Source organism: Patella vulgata, chromosome 5, assembly GCF_932274485.2.
Source record: "Patella vulgata chromosome 5, xgPatVulg1.2, whole genome shotgun sequence".
NCBI classification, from domain to species: domain Eukaryota; kingdom Metazoa; phylum Mollusca; class Gastropoda; family Patellidae; genus Patella; species Patella vulgata.
Genome location: NC_065883.2, coordinates 34,634,039 through 34,648,564, shown reverse-complemented (window position 1 = coordinate 34,648,564; position 14,526 = coordinate 34,634,039). Strand labels below are relative to the sequence as shown.

Sequence of the window (14,526 nt, the reverse complement as noted above, 5' to 3'; positions counted from 1 at the left end):
AAAAACTCTTCCAGATCCTAGTGTAGTAAAGACAAGTAAAACAAAATTTTGAACTATAAAAAAAAAAAACGAAATAGGATCTGTGCTTTAATCAGATTGCTAGAGCCCTTGCAAATTACATGTACCCCAGAAAAGATGTTTGAAAAGATACACAATACAGAGAAAAATGCTATATGTTCTAACCTGGGCTGATGATCCTTGATAAGGGGCAACTCGGTCATACGTCACCTGGAGTGCCCAGTTGGCTTCAAAATTCGAAACACCCCCATATTCAGCAATATGCAGACTATATTGTCTCATCTGGAAGCTGTTTATTTCATTGTATACACGGTAATAAATATTACCTCCATATCTTTGATTAATATCACCCCAATAGGGACAGACAAAATTGTTTCGACTACCAATTCTTGGAGTATAACTGTTGTAACGTGTATCAAAACTAATAATACCGTTAGAACCCACCTACAAAAATGAATTTAAAAAGTAAAAACAAGATTTATGTTTCTTGGGGTACAGTTTAGTAGACCTGATTAGTCTATCCACAGAAATGGGTTTTTTTTTAAAATAATATAATAATAAAAAAAATAATATTATAGCCTTGAAGCATGCTAGGAAGATAATAAACAACTATTTTTTGCAGATGGTCAACAGTTCTCTGCCATTGATGTCTAGGAGCGTATAATTTATACGTTTAAAATATGCAAAATGTAAATAAACTTTGCTTGGAGTTCTCTCGTAAGATATCAGCTAGTTGATTTTGCTAACAAATAAATATACCGGTAGTTAGAATCTCATTATAGAATAATATATAATGTATCTATTAATCCCATACTTATATGAAATATGAAATGTCCAAATATGCATCCAGGTAGATTGATCAGATTGCTAACATTTCTATTCTTGTTTCTGTATGTCATACAGAGTTATACTTACATATACTTGTTGGTATCGATTTGATCCAAAAGGAATACCAACTTCAGATTCTATGCTAGGTGATGTAACGTCATCCCCTCGTAACTGTGATTCATCTGTACTAAAACTGAACAATTCTAAAACAAGAAAAGAAATCTCACTCCTTTTTACCTACACAGTTAAAAATAATAAGGTAGTTTACACCATTTCGGGTTGAAACTAGTTGCCACCTAAATAGGGGTAACTCCTAGCCTTTAGTGATGTAAACCGATAACACCCAACTAGTGTAGAACATTACACCAATTCAGGTGGAAACGTTGCCACTTCCAGTTGTGTAACCTGTCTGTTGCACTCAGATAGTGTAATGTTACAGTGTAATTTGTTTTGTTGGACATTCATTTCAAGCCAACGACTTCTAAGTACATAAAACTTGAAATTGGCTATCGCTCTCTATGATAATTAGTATAGCGCATTTAGCCCGACCCAGATTACATATAGACCGTCGGCTACTTTGCTTCATTTTACAACGACATTAAATTGACAAATACCCATGAAACTGACTCAAATTCAACTGCTGTTGGGCAATTAGACAATCTGTATCAATTTACAATGAATATAAATATAATTCTGGAAGAAAAATCAATACACATATCCTTACAACTTAGCTGAATAAAGTGGTTTATTCAATTATGCACCCCACCTGAATTAAAGATTATTAATTAGGATATCGTACTTGGTAATATTTTGGAACAATTACACATCTTTAAGTGTATACAAGCTAAAATAATCTATGCTTTACTCGTTATGAGTAAACACTCTAAAATGAGTTATAGTTGTGTTACAAAAAAAAACCCAAAAACCCCTCAAATTGGAGTAAACAAATACTTTTGTACCGCAAGATATGGTGTAAAATTTACACCTTATTAGGAGGAATATTTCCCTAAAATAATTACAATAAAACGCTTGAAGAGGGGTAGCTCATCCCAAACACCCTTTAGCATCTACAATTACACCTATTCCGGTGTTCATTATTCTTGAATATCGATTACACTTTTGCAACCCAGTAAACGCTGTAAAATTAACGCTTTTCTATGATTTATTCCCCAGTAATAGTTACACCCTTTGGTGTAAATGCAGTATTACACTGGTAGTGGTGTAGCTAATCCACAATTGCACCTATTCAGGTGTTCATTAGTCATGAATATCGGTTACACTTGTTAGATGTAGTTCTTTTCGTTGTTACCCTTGGAAAGGTATTACATTTTAAATACACCAGCTGTGGTGTAAAGTTTACACTTAATTAACACTGCTTATAGGTTTTTTTTACACCCATTTTTAACATTATCTTGCTGATAAGAACACTTTTTAAACAAGAGAAAAGCTACCACTTCAATATACGTCCACATTCCTGCTTTGAAATATGAAATGACTGCAACAACGGTAATATTACAAGAGGCAAAGGGGGCTAGGCATTGGATTTACAAACAAAAAATTAAAACAAAAGTGGGTGTGAAACCGGCCCTGGGGATCGGACATGCACAAAAATCAATAGTTGCCGTCCTTTGGGTATAAGGATTAAATATGTCAAGTTCCAGGATGATCCATTCAGAATTGCAACCCATAGTTGATAAACACAAAAAATAGCGTTGCTGAGTCCCTGCGGGTCGGGCCATGCACCAAGCTGAATAGTTGTCGTCCTAATGATATATAGGAATAAATATGCCAAGTTCCAAGTTGATCCATTCAGAATTATGGCCTCTAGACAATAAACACAAAAAATGGGCATGACTCTGTCGCTTGGGGTTGGACGGACCAATATAAAATTTTGTTACTGAAATGATTGCCATTGGTCATGCTGAATATGAACCTAATCTGTTAATATTTAACACCTGTAGAGAATTTACACACAAAATGTTAACAAAAAGGTGGTCATGGTACCGCCCCTGGGGGTTGGGCATGCACCAAATTCAATAGTTATCGTCATTAGGGTATAAGGAATAAATATAACAAGTTCCAACATGATCCATTAAAAATAGGCGACATACAGACACCCATATACATCAGTGATAAAATCAGTGATAAACTCTTAAATTATTTTCATTTTTCAATTCTTAGAAAAGATGTAAATGAAATGAATCAAATATTTAAAAGAAATGAATCAAACTCACCAAGAGTGTCTTGAACTGTAAAACAAAATGATATTTTGAAAGTTTTAAAAAAACCACTGACAATATTAATATGGTATCAGTAAGGATATAATTCAGGTATTGGTTGTCAGAATAAACTTTGGGTTAAACGTGGTGCATAAAGTAAAGATCCACAGATGATCAGAGAATGACAATGACAAAATTTAACAGACACAAATCTGTTATTCTTGAGTTTCAAATTAATGACCAATTAAATTTTTATCAGATTTATTCAATTCTTCTTATGAATGCACGTTACGGACTGACCATATGAAATAATTATATTTTGGAAACCAATTGTATACCACACATAATCTCTGCGGACGATGGTATTGTCCTTTAAAACTTGTTTTAGTTTTAGTTTTTATACACCCACATTTTCATGTGGACATATTATGCTGTCGCTCCTGTTTGTCCGTCCGTCCGTTCGTCCACAATTTGTTTGTGGACACTGTACAGGTCATAATTTTTATTCGATTTTGACGAAACTTGAAATATAGGTCTATCTCCCAAAGATCTCTGTCCCTTTCGATATTGGCATGTATCAGAGCATAACTTCATGGATTATGGCCACTGAATGTACAAAAAATCACGTTTTTAGCCTGTGGACACTCTAGAGGTCATAATTTTTATCTAATTTTGATGAAACTTGAAATGCATGTTTATAACCCAAAGATCTTGGTTCCTTTCGATATTTGCACATATCGGATCATAACTTCCTGAATTATGGCCCCTGATTGTACGCAAAAACGCGTTTTTAGCTTGTGGTCCCTCTAGAGGTCACAATTATTATCTGATTTAAAAAAACGTTTGAATATATCACCGTTACACACTAATGACGGTTGAGTTTGAATTTTGTGAAAATCGGACCAAAACTGCCGGACAAAATGGCCGCCCCCTGTACGCAAATAGTGTAAAATATGGTTTATCAAGGTTGTGGACCCTCTAGAGATCACAATTTTCATCCGGATTTTGATGAAACTTGGAATGCATGTTTATATCCCAAAGATATTGGTTCCTTTCGATATTCGCGCATATCGGATCGTAACTTCCTGAATTATGGCCCTTGATTTTAATAAAAATCGCACTTTTAACTTGTGGTCCCCCTAGAGGTCACAATTTTTATCCGATTTGAAGTATATAACCGTTACAACTCAATGATTGTTGAGTTCGAATTTCGTGAAAATCGGACCAAAAGTGTCAGACAAAATGGCCACCTGGTGACCCCTTGTACGCAAATAGTGTGAACATCTGGTATATCAAGGTTGTGGATCTCTTGCATGTTTATAACCCAAAGATCTCGGTTCCTTTCAATATTTGCGCATATCGATTCGTAACTTCCTGACTTGATTGTACGAAATATCGCGTTTTGAGCTTGTGGTCTCTATAGATGTTACAATTTTTATCCGATTTTAAAAAAAAAACGTGTGAATATATCACAGTTATACACTAATGATGGTTGAGTTCAAATTTCGTGAAAATCGAACAAAAATTGTACACAAATAGTGTAAAAATATGGAAGGCTTATATCAAGGTTGTGGGCCCTCTAGAGGCCACAGTTTTTATCGGATTTGGATAAAACTTTAAATATATGTTTTTATCATATAGATCTTGGTTCCTTTAGATAATCACACATATCCGAATGTAACTTCTTGGGTTATGGCCCCTGATTGGTCGAAAAATTGCATTTTTAGCTTGTGGATTAGAGGTCACAATTTTTTTCCGATTTTAAAAAACGTTTAGATATATCGCCTTTCCACCATATTGAAGATTGAATTGGAATTTTCAGGAAAATCGAAATGAAACTGCCCGACAAAATGGCCGCTGTTTGTACGCAAATTGTGTATAAGTATGTAATACAAAGGTTATGAACCCTCTAGAGGACACAATTTTTATCCAATTTTGATGAAACTTAAAACATATCTTTAGATTCCAAAAAACTCAGTCTCTTTTGATATTTGCGCATTTCAGACCATAACTTTCTGGATTACGGCCCCTGATGGTACAAAAAATCATTTTTGTTTTTAGCTTGTTCTCTATCTATCTCTTGCAAAATGTGGGCGTATCCTGCCTGGGAACCGCTGGTTAACCATTGACGTAAGTTTGAAATAAAGCAGCTTAGTGTGCCTGAAAACTAATCCATGCAACCAAGGATATCAAAAACAAATTGATTAATCATTTTAATTTGAAGGTACAGGTATGTATGGTTTTGACGCCTTGTTCTTGTTCTTGGTGCCTTTCAAATCAGGTAGGAATGTTTCAAGTTTCATTATAATCATATCACACATGATGACTAAAATAAGTTCACAAGCTATTTTTGGTTCATTTGCATTAAACCAGTACCAAGAAACATATTCTTAAATGAAGATTACCCGCGTTACACGAATATAAAAAAGGTACCAATTTTCATTATAATTTAACTGATTTCTCAAGTAAGTGTTAATGGACAGACAAATAAGGGCGACAACAAGCATTTACACTAATTCTCACATAAAAAAAATGCTGACCAGAACATGTCGTATTGTCACTGTTAAGTGTAAAACCATCATTGCACGAACAAATCACTGACTCTGACTCGTCTGTATTGTTACAAATCTGGTCACATCCTCCATTGTCATTGTTACACACATCTGTAACAATATAAATAAGAATAGTTCAATTACTATATGTCATGTACATACATTACAGAGAAAAGGTGCATCGCAAAATGACTGAACTTTTATTACTTACAGACAAGATTTACTTATATATACATGTTCTTCGCTTTTTCAAGTCGAATATATTTCGATTAGGATCGGATGATACCATAATGTAATCCAGATAATCGAAGGCAGTACTTGAATCGGATTTCCTGGTTTCAAAAGTATTTGCTTAAGATAATTACTACGAAATACATACCACCGCTGCCCAAGTTGTCATCTCTTTTATATCTCAGGTGTATGTTTTCATCTGTAGAATATAGAGATTCCGCTTTCAGTATATCATCCAGTACCCGGTCGTTTGGTAGATAGGTTAGTTTATCTACGTGTGCTGGAGAGTGTTGACTATTATTATAACCCTCAGATACAGATAAAAGTGTTTCTGATTGTAGGAGAAATTCTATGTTTTCGCCCTCTGCTTCATCTTTCATAAAAAAAATATAAAAATTACTCAAATTTGTGATTCACAATATATCCAATGCAACACATTATTTTACTGAGCGGAATCTCTCACCAGTATTGTAGGACGTTAAACCCCATTTCATTTCATTTCTCACCCGTATTCCAGCGCCCGGATTCGAAATGAAGTTAGCACACATATTCCTAGCGCCAATAAAAACCTACATATAATTATCACGAAAATAATTGTTAACTTTTTATTAGAAAATAACATTTCAAGACATATTAATACAAAGTATATATGGGGAAAAAATACTATTACCGTAAACATACTAAAATATCGCACACTAGGCTAACTTAGCACGCAGAAAAGGGGTACATCCACGCTGCATCAAAACGCACCAAAATCGGCTTTGGTGGCAAAATGTTTTGTATTTCACAGAGTCAAGGGATGAATAAACTACTAGAATACAAAAATCCAGAAGCCTCCTATGCTGGCTTTTTGAGATATGCCAAATTTCATTAAGTTTCTATGTTGGCGTATCGAGTTATACTACTGCAAAGTTCCCAGCACCCGAATTCGAGGCGGCGTTCGTGGGTTCAATAAACAAGGGGTAAGCCCAAGCTGCATCAAAAAGCACCCAACCCAGCTTTGGTGACAAAATGATTTTTTCTTTCACGGAATCAAGGGATGAATAAACTATTAGAATACAAAATTTCAGAAGCTTATACCACTGCGCACGCAATAACTTCTAAACTAGCTTTGGTGGCTTCGAAATCTTTATTTCACCAAATCGACAGATACACAAGGCATGAACATGCCAAATTTCATTAACTTTCTATGTTGGCGTAACGAGTTATACCACCGCAAATATCCCAACACCCAGATTCGAGGCGGTGTTCGTGGGTTCAATAAACACGGAGTATGCCCACACTGCATCAAAAAGCACCCAAACCAGTTTTGGTGGCAAAATGTTTTTTAGGTCAAAGAGTCAAGGGATGAATGAACTACTAGACTGCAAAATTTCAGACGTGTCCTATGTTGGCTTTTCGAGATATATTACCGTAAACGTACTAAATATGGAGGGGAATCGGGTTAGGGTAGGCTCACTGCGCACGTCATCCCTTGACTCTATGAAATACAAAACGTTTTGCCACCAAAGCTGGTTTGGGTGCTTTTTGATACAGCTTGGGCTTACTCCTTGTTTATTGAACCCACGAACGCCGCCTCCAATCCGGGTGCTAGTAACTGTGTGGTGGTATAACTCGATACGCCAACATAGAAAGTTAATGAAATTTGTCATGTTCATACCTTATGCATCTGTCTTGGAGCCACCAAAGCTAGTTTAGAAGTAATTGCATGCGCAGTGAGCCGACCTTAACACGATTCCCCCATATTTTTAGCATGTTTACGGTAATATATCTCAAAAAGCTAGCATAGGAGGCTTCTGAATTTTTGTGTATTCTAGTAGTTTAAGCTTATTCATCCCTTGACTCCGTGAAATACAAAACATTTTGCCACCAAAGCTGGTTTCGGTGCGTTTTGATGCAGCGTGAAAGTACTCCTTTTCTCAGTTAGCCTAGTGTTCGATATTTTAGTATGTTTCCGGTAATAGTATATTTTATTTTTTTTTATCTTTTTATTATTATATTTTTTTATTTTTTTTTTTTTTGGGGGGGGGGGGTCTATTACATATATACTTTGCATTAATATGTCTTAAAATGTTATTTTCTAATATAAAGGTAACAATTATTTTCGTGATAATTATATCTAGGTTTTTATTGGCGCTAGGAATATGTGTGCTAACTTCATTTCGAATCCGGGTGCTGGAATACGGGTGAGAGATTCCGCTCGGTGTCAGGAAAATAGTTATATCTCTCAATTACATATTGTACCTGCAGCCACAGAAACAAACGATTGAAATATGAGTAAATTCTTGAGAAGGTTAATCTAAGGATGTATGTTTTGAAAATATTCGATTCAACATTTTGGTCTCAAAAGTATCTAAGTTAATGTGAGAATATAGAACGTTATCTGTCAGCGTAATATTATTGTGCTATTAAAACCGTTAAAATATAACAATTAATTACCGTGTGCTAAAACTGTATTTTGAGTCGTAAGACATATTATCATTATAAGGAGTGCCGAATTGATGGCTGGAGAAACTGAAATAGAACAAAATACATATTTTAAAGTAGCTATACAGTACAACAACCGAGATCGGTGTGGTCTTTTAGCTTGGTCTTTGGTACAATTTTGGATTTTCTGATGCTGTGGATTCAGATTTACTGAGGAATTATGCAAGAGGGAATTACAATAATCAAGTCTCACAAGAGTGTTTACTGTTTGTCCATACACTAATTAAATGTTATTATGTTCATTACATTAGCTGTAGTTTCTCTTCTTTTTGGAGGCTGCCTAAGATTGAATGAATATGATAAACTCCTTGATATTATACTCCATCCATTTGACCTAACATTTCGAATGCTAAATAAAATAACAATTGGGATGCTGGTCAATTCAGAAACAACCGAATGCACCTTACTAAAACTAATAATATTTTGTTTCGGTAGATGTTATGATTATATTTATTTTCAGTCTGGTTGTAGACTTGATACTAAAATAGACCTATTAATATTTTGGTGGATTGGTAATGAAAGTAAGAGCCATAGAATCTTTCTTGTTTATTATTTATGAAGATATGAGTTCTCGGGTATTATACCAGTCCCTATAATATCATATGTCTTCTTATCCATTAAAAAAATCAACTTTCTATTCGAGGGTTTAAAATGGTTAGGATTTAGGCCACATTTAAATAATACTTGATTGAACCTGACCCGAACATTCCCTTTTCGTTTTGTTACGCCGAACATTCCAAGGTCCTCCGATATGTTAATAGGTTTTTACTAAAAATATGATGTGTTCACACAGCTTCACAAAATATTATCTTGAACGGTTTACGAGATATACACAGGAATAATAATAATTATTATTATTTCTCATTATACGTATTACATCATAAAAAAAATCTCAGTGCGTTGTACAAAAATATATAATATGACATGAAAACATATAATATGACATAAAACCATATAAAACATATAATGACATAAAAAAAACCATATAATATGACATAAAAACATATAACATAAAAACATATAATATGACATGAAAAGAAACAGTATACGACATAAAAATGAAAGCAATAGTAGCGTAAGTGAATCATTCAGTGTAGTGATTTTGGAAAAGATGTGTTTAGGGGTGTTTTTTGAAGTAAGTCCATGGAGGAGGCATTGCGAATAGAAAGGGGGAGAGAGTTCCATAATCTAGGGTCAGCATTAGCGATGGCACGCTTGCCTTATTTCACCTGAATGAATGGTCGTGCTGGCCCAATAAGAAGAACTCTATGTGTTAAAAGATTAGACAGATAAGGTGGTGCTAGCTGACTGAGACATTTATAAGTGAAAGTGATAATTTTTAATTCAGTGCGGCTGTGCACAGGTAACCAGTGGCGATCGTGGAGAATTGGGGTGATGTTCTCATTTTTACGGGTGTGTGTTATGAGTCGTGTAGTAGAGTTTTGGGTAGACATCATGCAAAAGACTATTACAGTAATGAAGGCGTGAGGTGATATCATTCAGTAGAGGTGCGATCTAAAACGTTGCGAAAACGACCAATTTGATGCAGCGCGAAAAACCGCTGACTGGCATACTTTAGTGACGTGACTAGATAAAAGACCATTTTCATCAAAATAAAAACATAAATTACCGACATCTGAACATTTATCACTACATCTATACTTAGAATGAAAATGTATAACTTCAGTTTTACCATCATTAAGTACAAGTTTCTTACCAAGCATCCACGCACGAATATCATCAACATATTTTTCAATTGCAACCTTTAAAATTTGAGTATCATCAGCGTATAACATAAAATCCAAACCGTGACTAAGTATAATATCCTCTAAAGGAGTACAGTAAAGTGTGAACAACTGCGGACCTAAGACACTGCCCTGTGGTACATCGAATTCAAGAGGAGGATATGTTGATTTGTGACCATTTACGACAACACTCTTGGTTCTATCACGCAAGTACGATTCCACCCACTGTAAGGCCAAGCCTTTGATACCAAACCGTTCCAGAAGTATCTCCAATAGAATGCAATGATCAATGGTATCAAAAGCAGCTGACAGATCTAACAATACCAGAATAACTTCCGAATGGCCATCTAGGGCTAGCATGATATCGTTATGTACTTTAAGTAAAGTAGACTCGGTGATGTGGTGATTGGAATTTTGAATATAGAGAAACCTCACTGAGATGATTATCAAGAGCACTAGCTATACATTTTTCAATGAGTTTAACACCAAAGAGGCAGTTCGAAACTGGTACTTTCTATAGCCGGATTGGAATTTCGAATATAAAGAAACCTCACTCAGATGATTATCAAGAGCACTAGCTATACATTTTTCAATGAGTTTACCACCAAAAGGGCAGTTCAAAACTCGACGATAATTTTCCAGTACAGTAGAATCTAAACCTGACTTTTTCAGTAGTGGCTGGACAAGGATATGCTTAAATTCGCAAGGAAACTGACCGTTATCAAATGACGTGTGGATGATCTGCGAGGAAGAAAATTATGAATACACAATATCGGCATAGTTTTTGTCGTTTAGAGGTGAATTTAATGTGTCGAGTCGACTTATTAAGTCGATTTTTTGTAATATAACTCATGAAGTTGACATATTTTAGTTCGATGTGTTGCGATATTATCTCAATAAGTAGTGACCCAAATACGCTTCCATAGCAAAATTGTCTTATCAGAGATAAAATCTTCATAACAATTACAATATGTTAACATATTACCAACTTAATATTGCGGTATTTATCGCGCTATTGACCCCTATACGCCTCCATGCCTAACAACCACCATAATGAAGATCTACTCAGAAAGAAATGTCAACACTGGTTTGTTTGTCAGTAAACATCAAAACCTTCAAAATTATTCCACGATTTCTACCCGAAAAGCCGACGGATGGGAATTATGTAACAAACCAAATCGCGCTATACGTGGATATAGAGGGGATCTGTCCCTGCTTTCCTATTGGCAATTTATTTTCCTTTTTTGGTTGGGGGGGGGGGGGTGTCTCTCAGATTAATAACCGAAATTGCCATATTGCTATAGTTAGCTTTCCGCTTTATGGGTTCTCTTCCGGCGTGGTTTCCTCTTGTCGGTGATGCAGGATGGAGGGCCTGACAAGGACAGCTGTCTAGTCGTTCGGATGGGACGGAAAACCGAGGTCACGTGTACACATTGGCGTGCACATAAAAGATCCCTTGGCAGTTGGAATTCGATATAAGAATAGGCCGTAGCGCCGCTGCCCGGGCAAAATTTCCCTCACAACACACTGTATGGCGTATGCCCGTCTTATTAGCCCAGAGGAGCAGAACAGTAGGACGTTAAACTCCATTTCATTTCATTTATGGGTTGTCATAATACTACACGTTCCCACGATTATAAATCAGACTCGAGGCCTACTCTGACAAGTTGAAAAATTTTAAATATAACTATTATTTTTAAGAATGTTTTGGATATCGCTTCGCCCAGCTGGTCGTCATTGTTTATAAACAATAGATGTGCAATTTTTGTACAACTGAGTTTCATTTATATAAACTATCATAAGGTGCATTGAGCATATTAATAATTAATAATCATTAAAACGTAATAAAAGTTTGCATTTTACCCAGTTTCAAATAGCTAAAAGAAATTTATTTTGTTCGTTCTGCACGACTGTCTTTCATTTCTTTCATCTCTTTCTCGGAAATATTGCACCAAATTGCCCGGGGGTTTTATTTATCTAAAAATCACTACCTTTTTTTAAAAAAAGTCCCCAAATATGTTGTCCTCGATTCGCTTCATGGATAATTATGGATAATTGAAATTTTAATAAAGCCGCGTAATACCGACACTGGTAAGGTATATGGAAGCATGTCATTTATTATATAAAAACGTGAAAAGTATATTTGCATAGACCAAGCTTCAAGAACTCCTAACATATCTTTATCGAAAATGTTGTATGCACATATGAAACTGAAGCAAAGAATGTAACAAACTCTTTTAAGAGCGTTGAATATGATAAAATGCCCATTTTAAAGCTAGCACTGTAAGATATGATATGACATATTTTGTTATTTTGGGTGATAAAACACGTATCAATCACCAAGAAAATAACATTTTTTTACCAACTGTTCAGAAAATGGAAGAAAACTTAATTTAGAGTGATCCTGTATTTGTAGGTGTTTTTTTTTTCAATTCGGTCTAGATTTGTCAAGACAAATAATTCCTGGTAATCTCACCAATTGATAAGCATCTTGTGGCGAGGAGATTAAGGTTGTTGATTAGGTAATCAAGTTTAGTTTGTGATCATCATGGACGCCGGCGCACGATCATAATATTAATCAGATTGGTGTACAATTGGCTAAAGTATTTATAATATATACGGGGATCACGTGGCTAAGTGAGTAAGACGCTGGCTCGCTAGCCTAGAGGTCGGGTGTTCGATTCCTGCATTGGCCGAGAAAGTTCATCCAGATTTTCCGGCGTGATTCCCCCTTGTCAGTGATACAGGACGGAGGGCCTGACAAGGCGGCTGTCTAGTTGTTCGGATGGGACGAAAAACCGAGGTCCCGTGTACACATTGGCGTGCACTAAAAGATCCTTTGACAGTTGGAATTCGATATAAGAGTAGGCCGTAGTGCCGCTGTCCGGGCAAAATTGCCCTCATAGCACACTGTATGGCATATGCCCAGTTCGGAGCAGAACAGTAGGACGTTAAACCCCATTTCATTTCATTTCATTTATAATATATACTGGCTTTAAGTACAAACGATTTTGATATGACCATTTTATCTGCTCTTAAACCATAGTGTTTTAGATAATAAATCAGACGAATAAAACGCAAATAACGAGAAGACAAACCAAATGTGGAGTGAAATTAATAAAAGCAATATAAATTTTGGGACAGTATGCTAATTTTAGGAAGACTTTTAATTTGTAACAGTCCTCTATATTTGCTCGGGGCAATTACGACGACCATATCCTAACTCTGTATCATTAACTGACAAGCATAACTGGCTATATAATCCAGATATCCCTTGCAATGTAATGTGAAATGCGATATGAAATCCTTGGCTATTATATTTCTATACCTATAGAGAGAATAAAAACTGAAATACTAAAGAAGAAACTAGTCCAGTTGGTTTTGCGATTTGAACCCATATAAGAATTTGCTACTTTGGAAACAAACTTTGATGAGTGAAACTTGTTCAACAATATGCCACTGAATTTATGGAAAATACGAAGGCTTATACGTGTATATAAGCAGTATGAGGTGCTCCGCGTTAGGCGGTATTCTACAGTTAGGGTGTATCTTTCGAGTGTGTGATCTGAAAAATGAAAAGTATGATTTTGTGTATCAAATCCTCGGTTAGTGTTTATTGGACAACTAGCGTATCAAGTCCTCGGTTGATCTACGTCTACCATACACATCATAATATGGTCACATGGGAGAAATAAGTTGTTATTTCAACGATAATGAAAGCAAGTTTTACTATTATCATCATCATACCTTTGACAAAACACCCGATGACCTGTACAGGAAAGCCGTTCGATGTTAAAAAATCAAGCCATCTAGTCATTATATCACTTCTGAATGAATTTTCGAATTTTTTACCTGGCGTAACGTAAAACATTATTGCCGAAATAATAAGGATAAAATAATAAGTAATCAACAATTGAAATATTAATAAGTTGCGTAAGTTCAAGTAGTGACACTTGTTAGCGCGTGTTACTGTTAAGCCTAGTTTTATATTATGCCTAGGTCCCACTGGGCATCGCGATCCATGCGGATCCATCTGGAAAGCGTCAGGAATGCCTCCACGGCCAGTTTTGCCGACGATAAGTAGGGAACACATCGGTAAAAATTCCAATGCAAGCTTTGAAATTTTTCGCAGTTCTCCCGGACAACCCCGAAAGCTTAACAAATTCCATTTCTCACGGGACTACTCCGGTGTTTGGGGAAAAATTTGTTTTATTTCCATATCGCCGATGATTTTTCCCCCAGTGGGACCTAGGCATTAGTTCGTCAAACGTTAGTGATCAGCTATTTTCCAAATTGTACAAAAGAACTCAATATAAAAGACTAGGTTTTGTTATTAACATTTTGATCCACACATCTTAAATAAGAATAGGTCCCCATACACCACGGTGGAAGCGGACGTAAAATACAACTAACAAACAACAACAACATACATGCCCTTTGCGCACT

The 14,526-nt window shown here is 35.7% G+C and overlaps 1 protein-coding gene across 4 annotated transcripts in view; it reads right to left on the bottom strand.

Annotated features, from left to right (window-relative positions):
• LOC130012943 (fibrillin-1-like) overlaps window positions 1-14,526 on the bottom strand; it is an 85,391-nt gene that overhangs the window by 54,157 nt on the left and 16,708 nt on the right. For all 4 annotated transcript variants that reach the window (XM_056101148.1, XM_056101150.1, XM_056101149.1 and 1 more), the window contains exons 2-7: window positions 8,288-8,362; window positions 5,997-6,221; window positions 5,606-5,728; window positions 3,081-3,095; window positions 934-1,049; window positions 184-462 (exon numbers count right to left, since the gene is read on the bottom strand). In XM_056101148.1, the coding sequence (XP_055957123.1) occupies window positions 184-462; window positions 934-1,049; window positions 3,081-3,095; window positions 5,606-5,728; window positions 5,997-6,221; window positions 8,288-8,362 (833 nt within the window). The remainder of the gene's footprint in view (window positions 1-183; window positions 463-933; window positions 1,050-3,080; window positions 3,096-5,605; window positions 5,729-5,996; window positions 6,222-8,287; window positions 8,363-14,526) is intronic.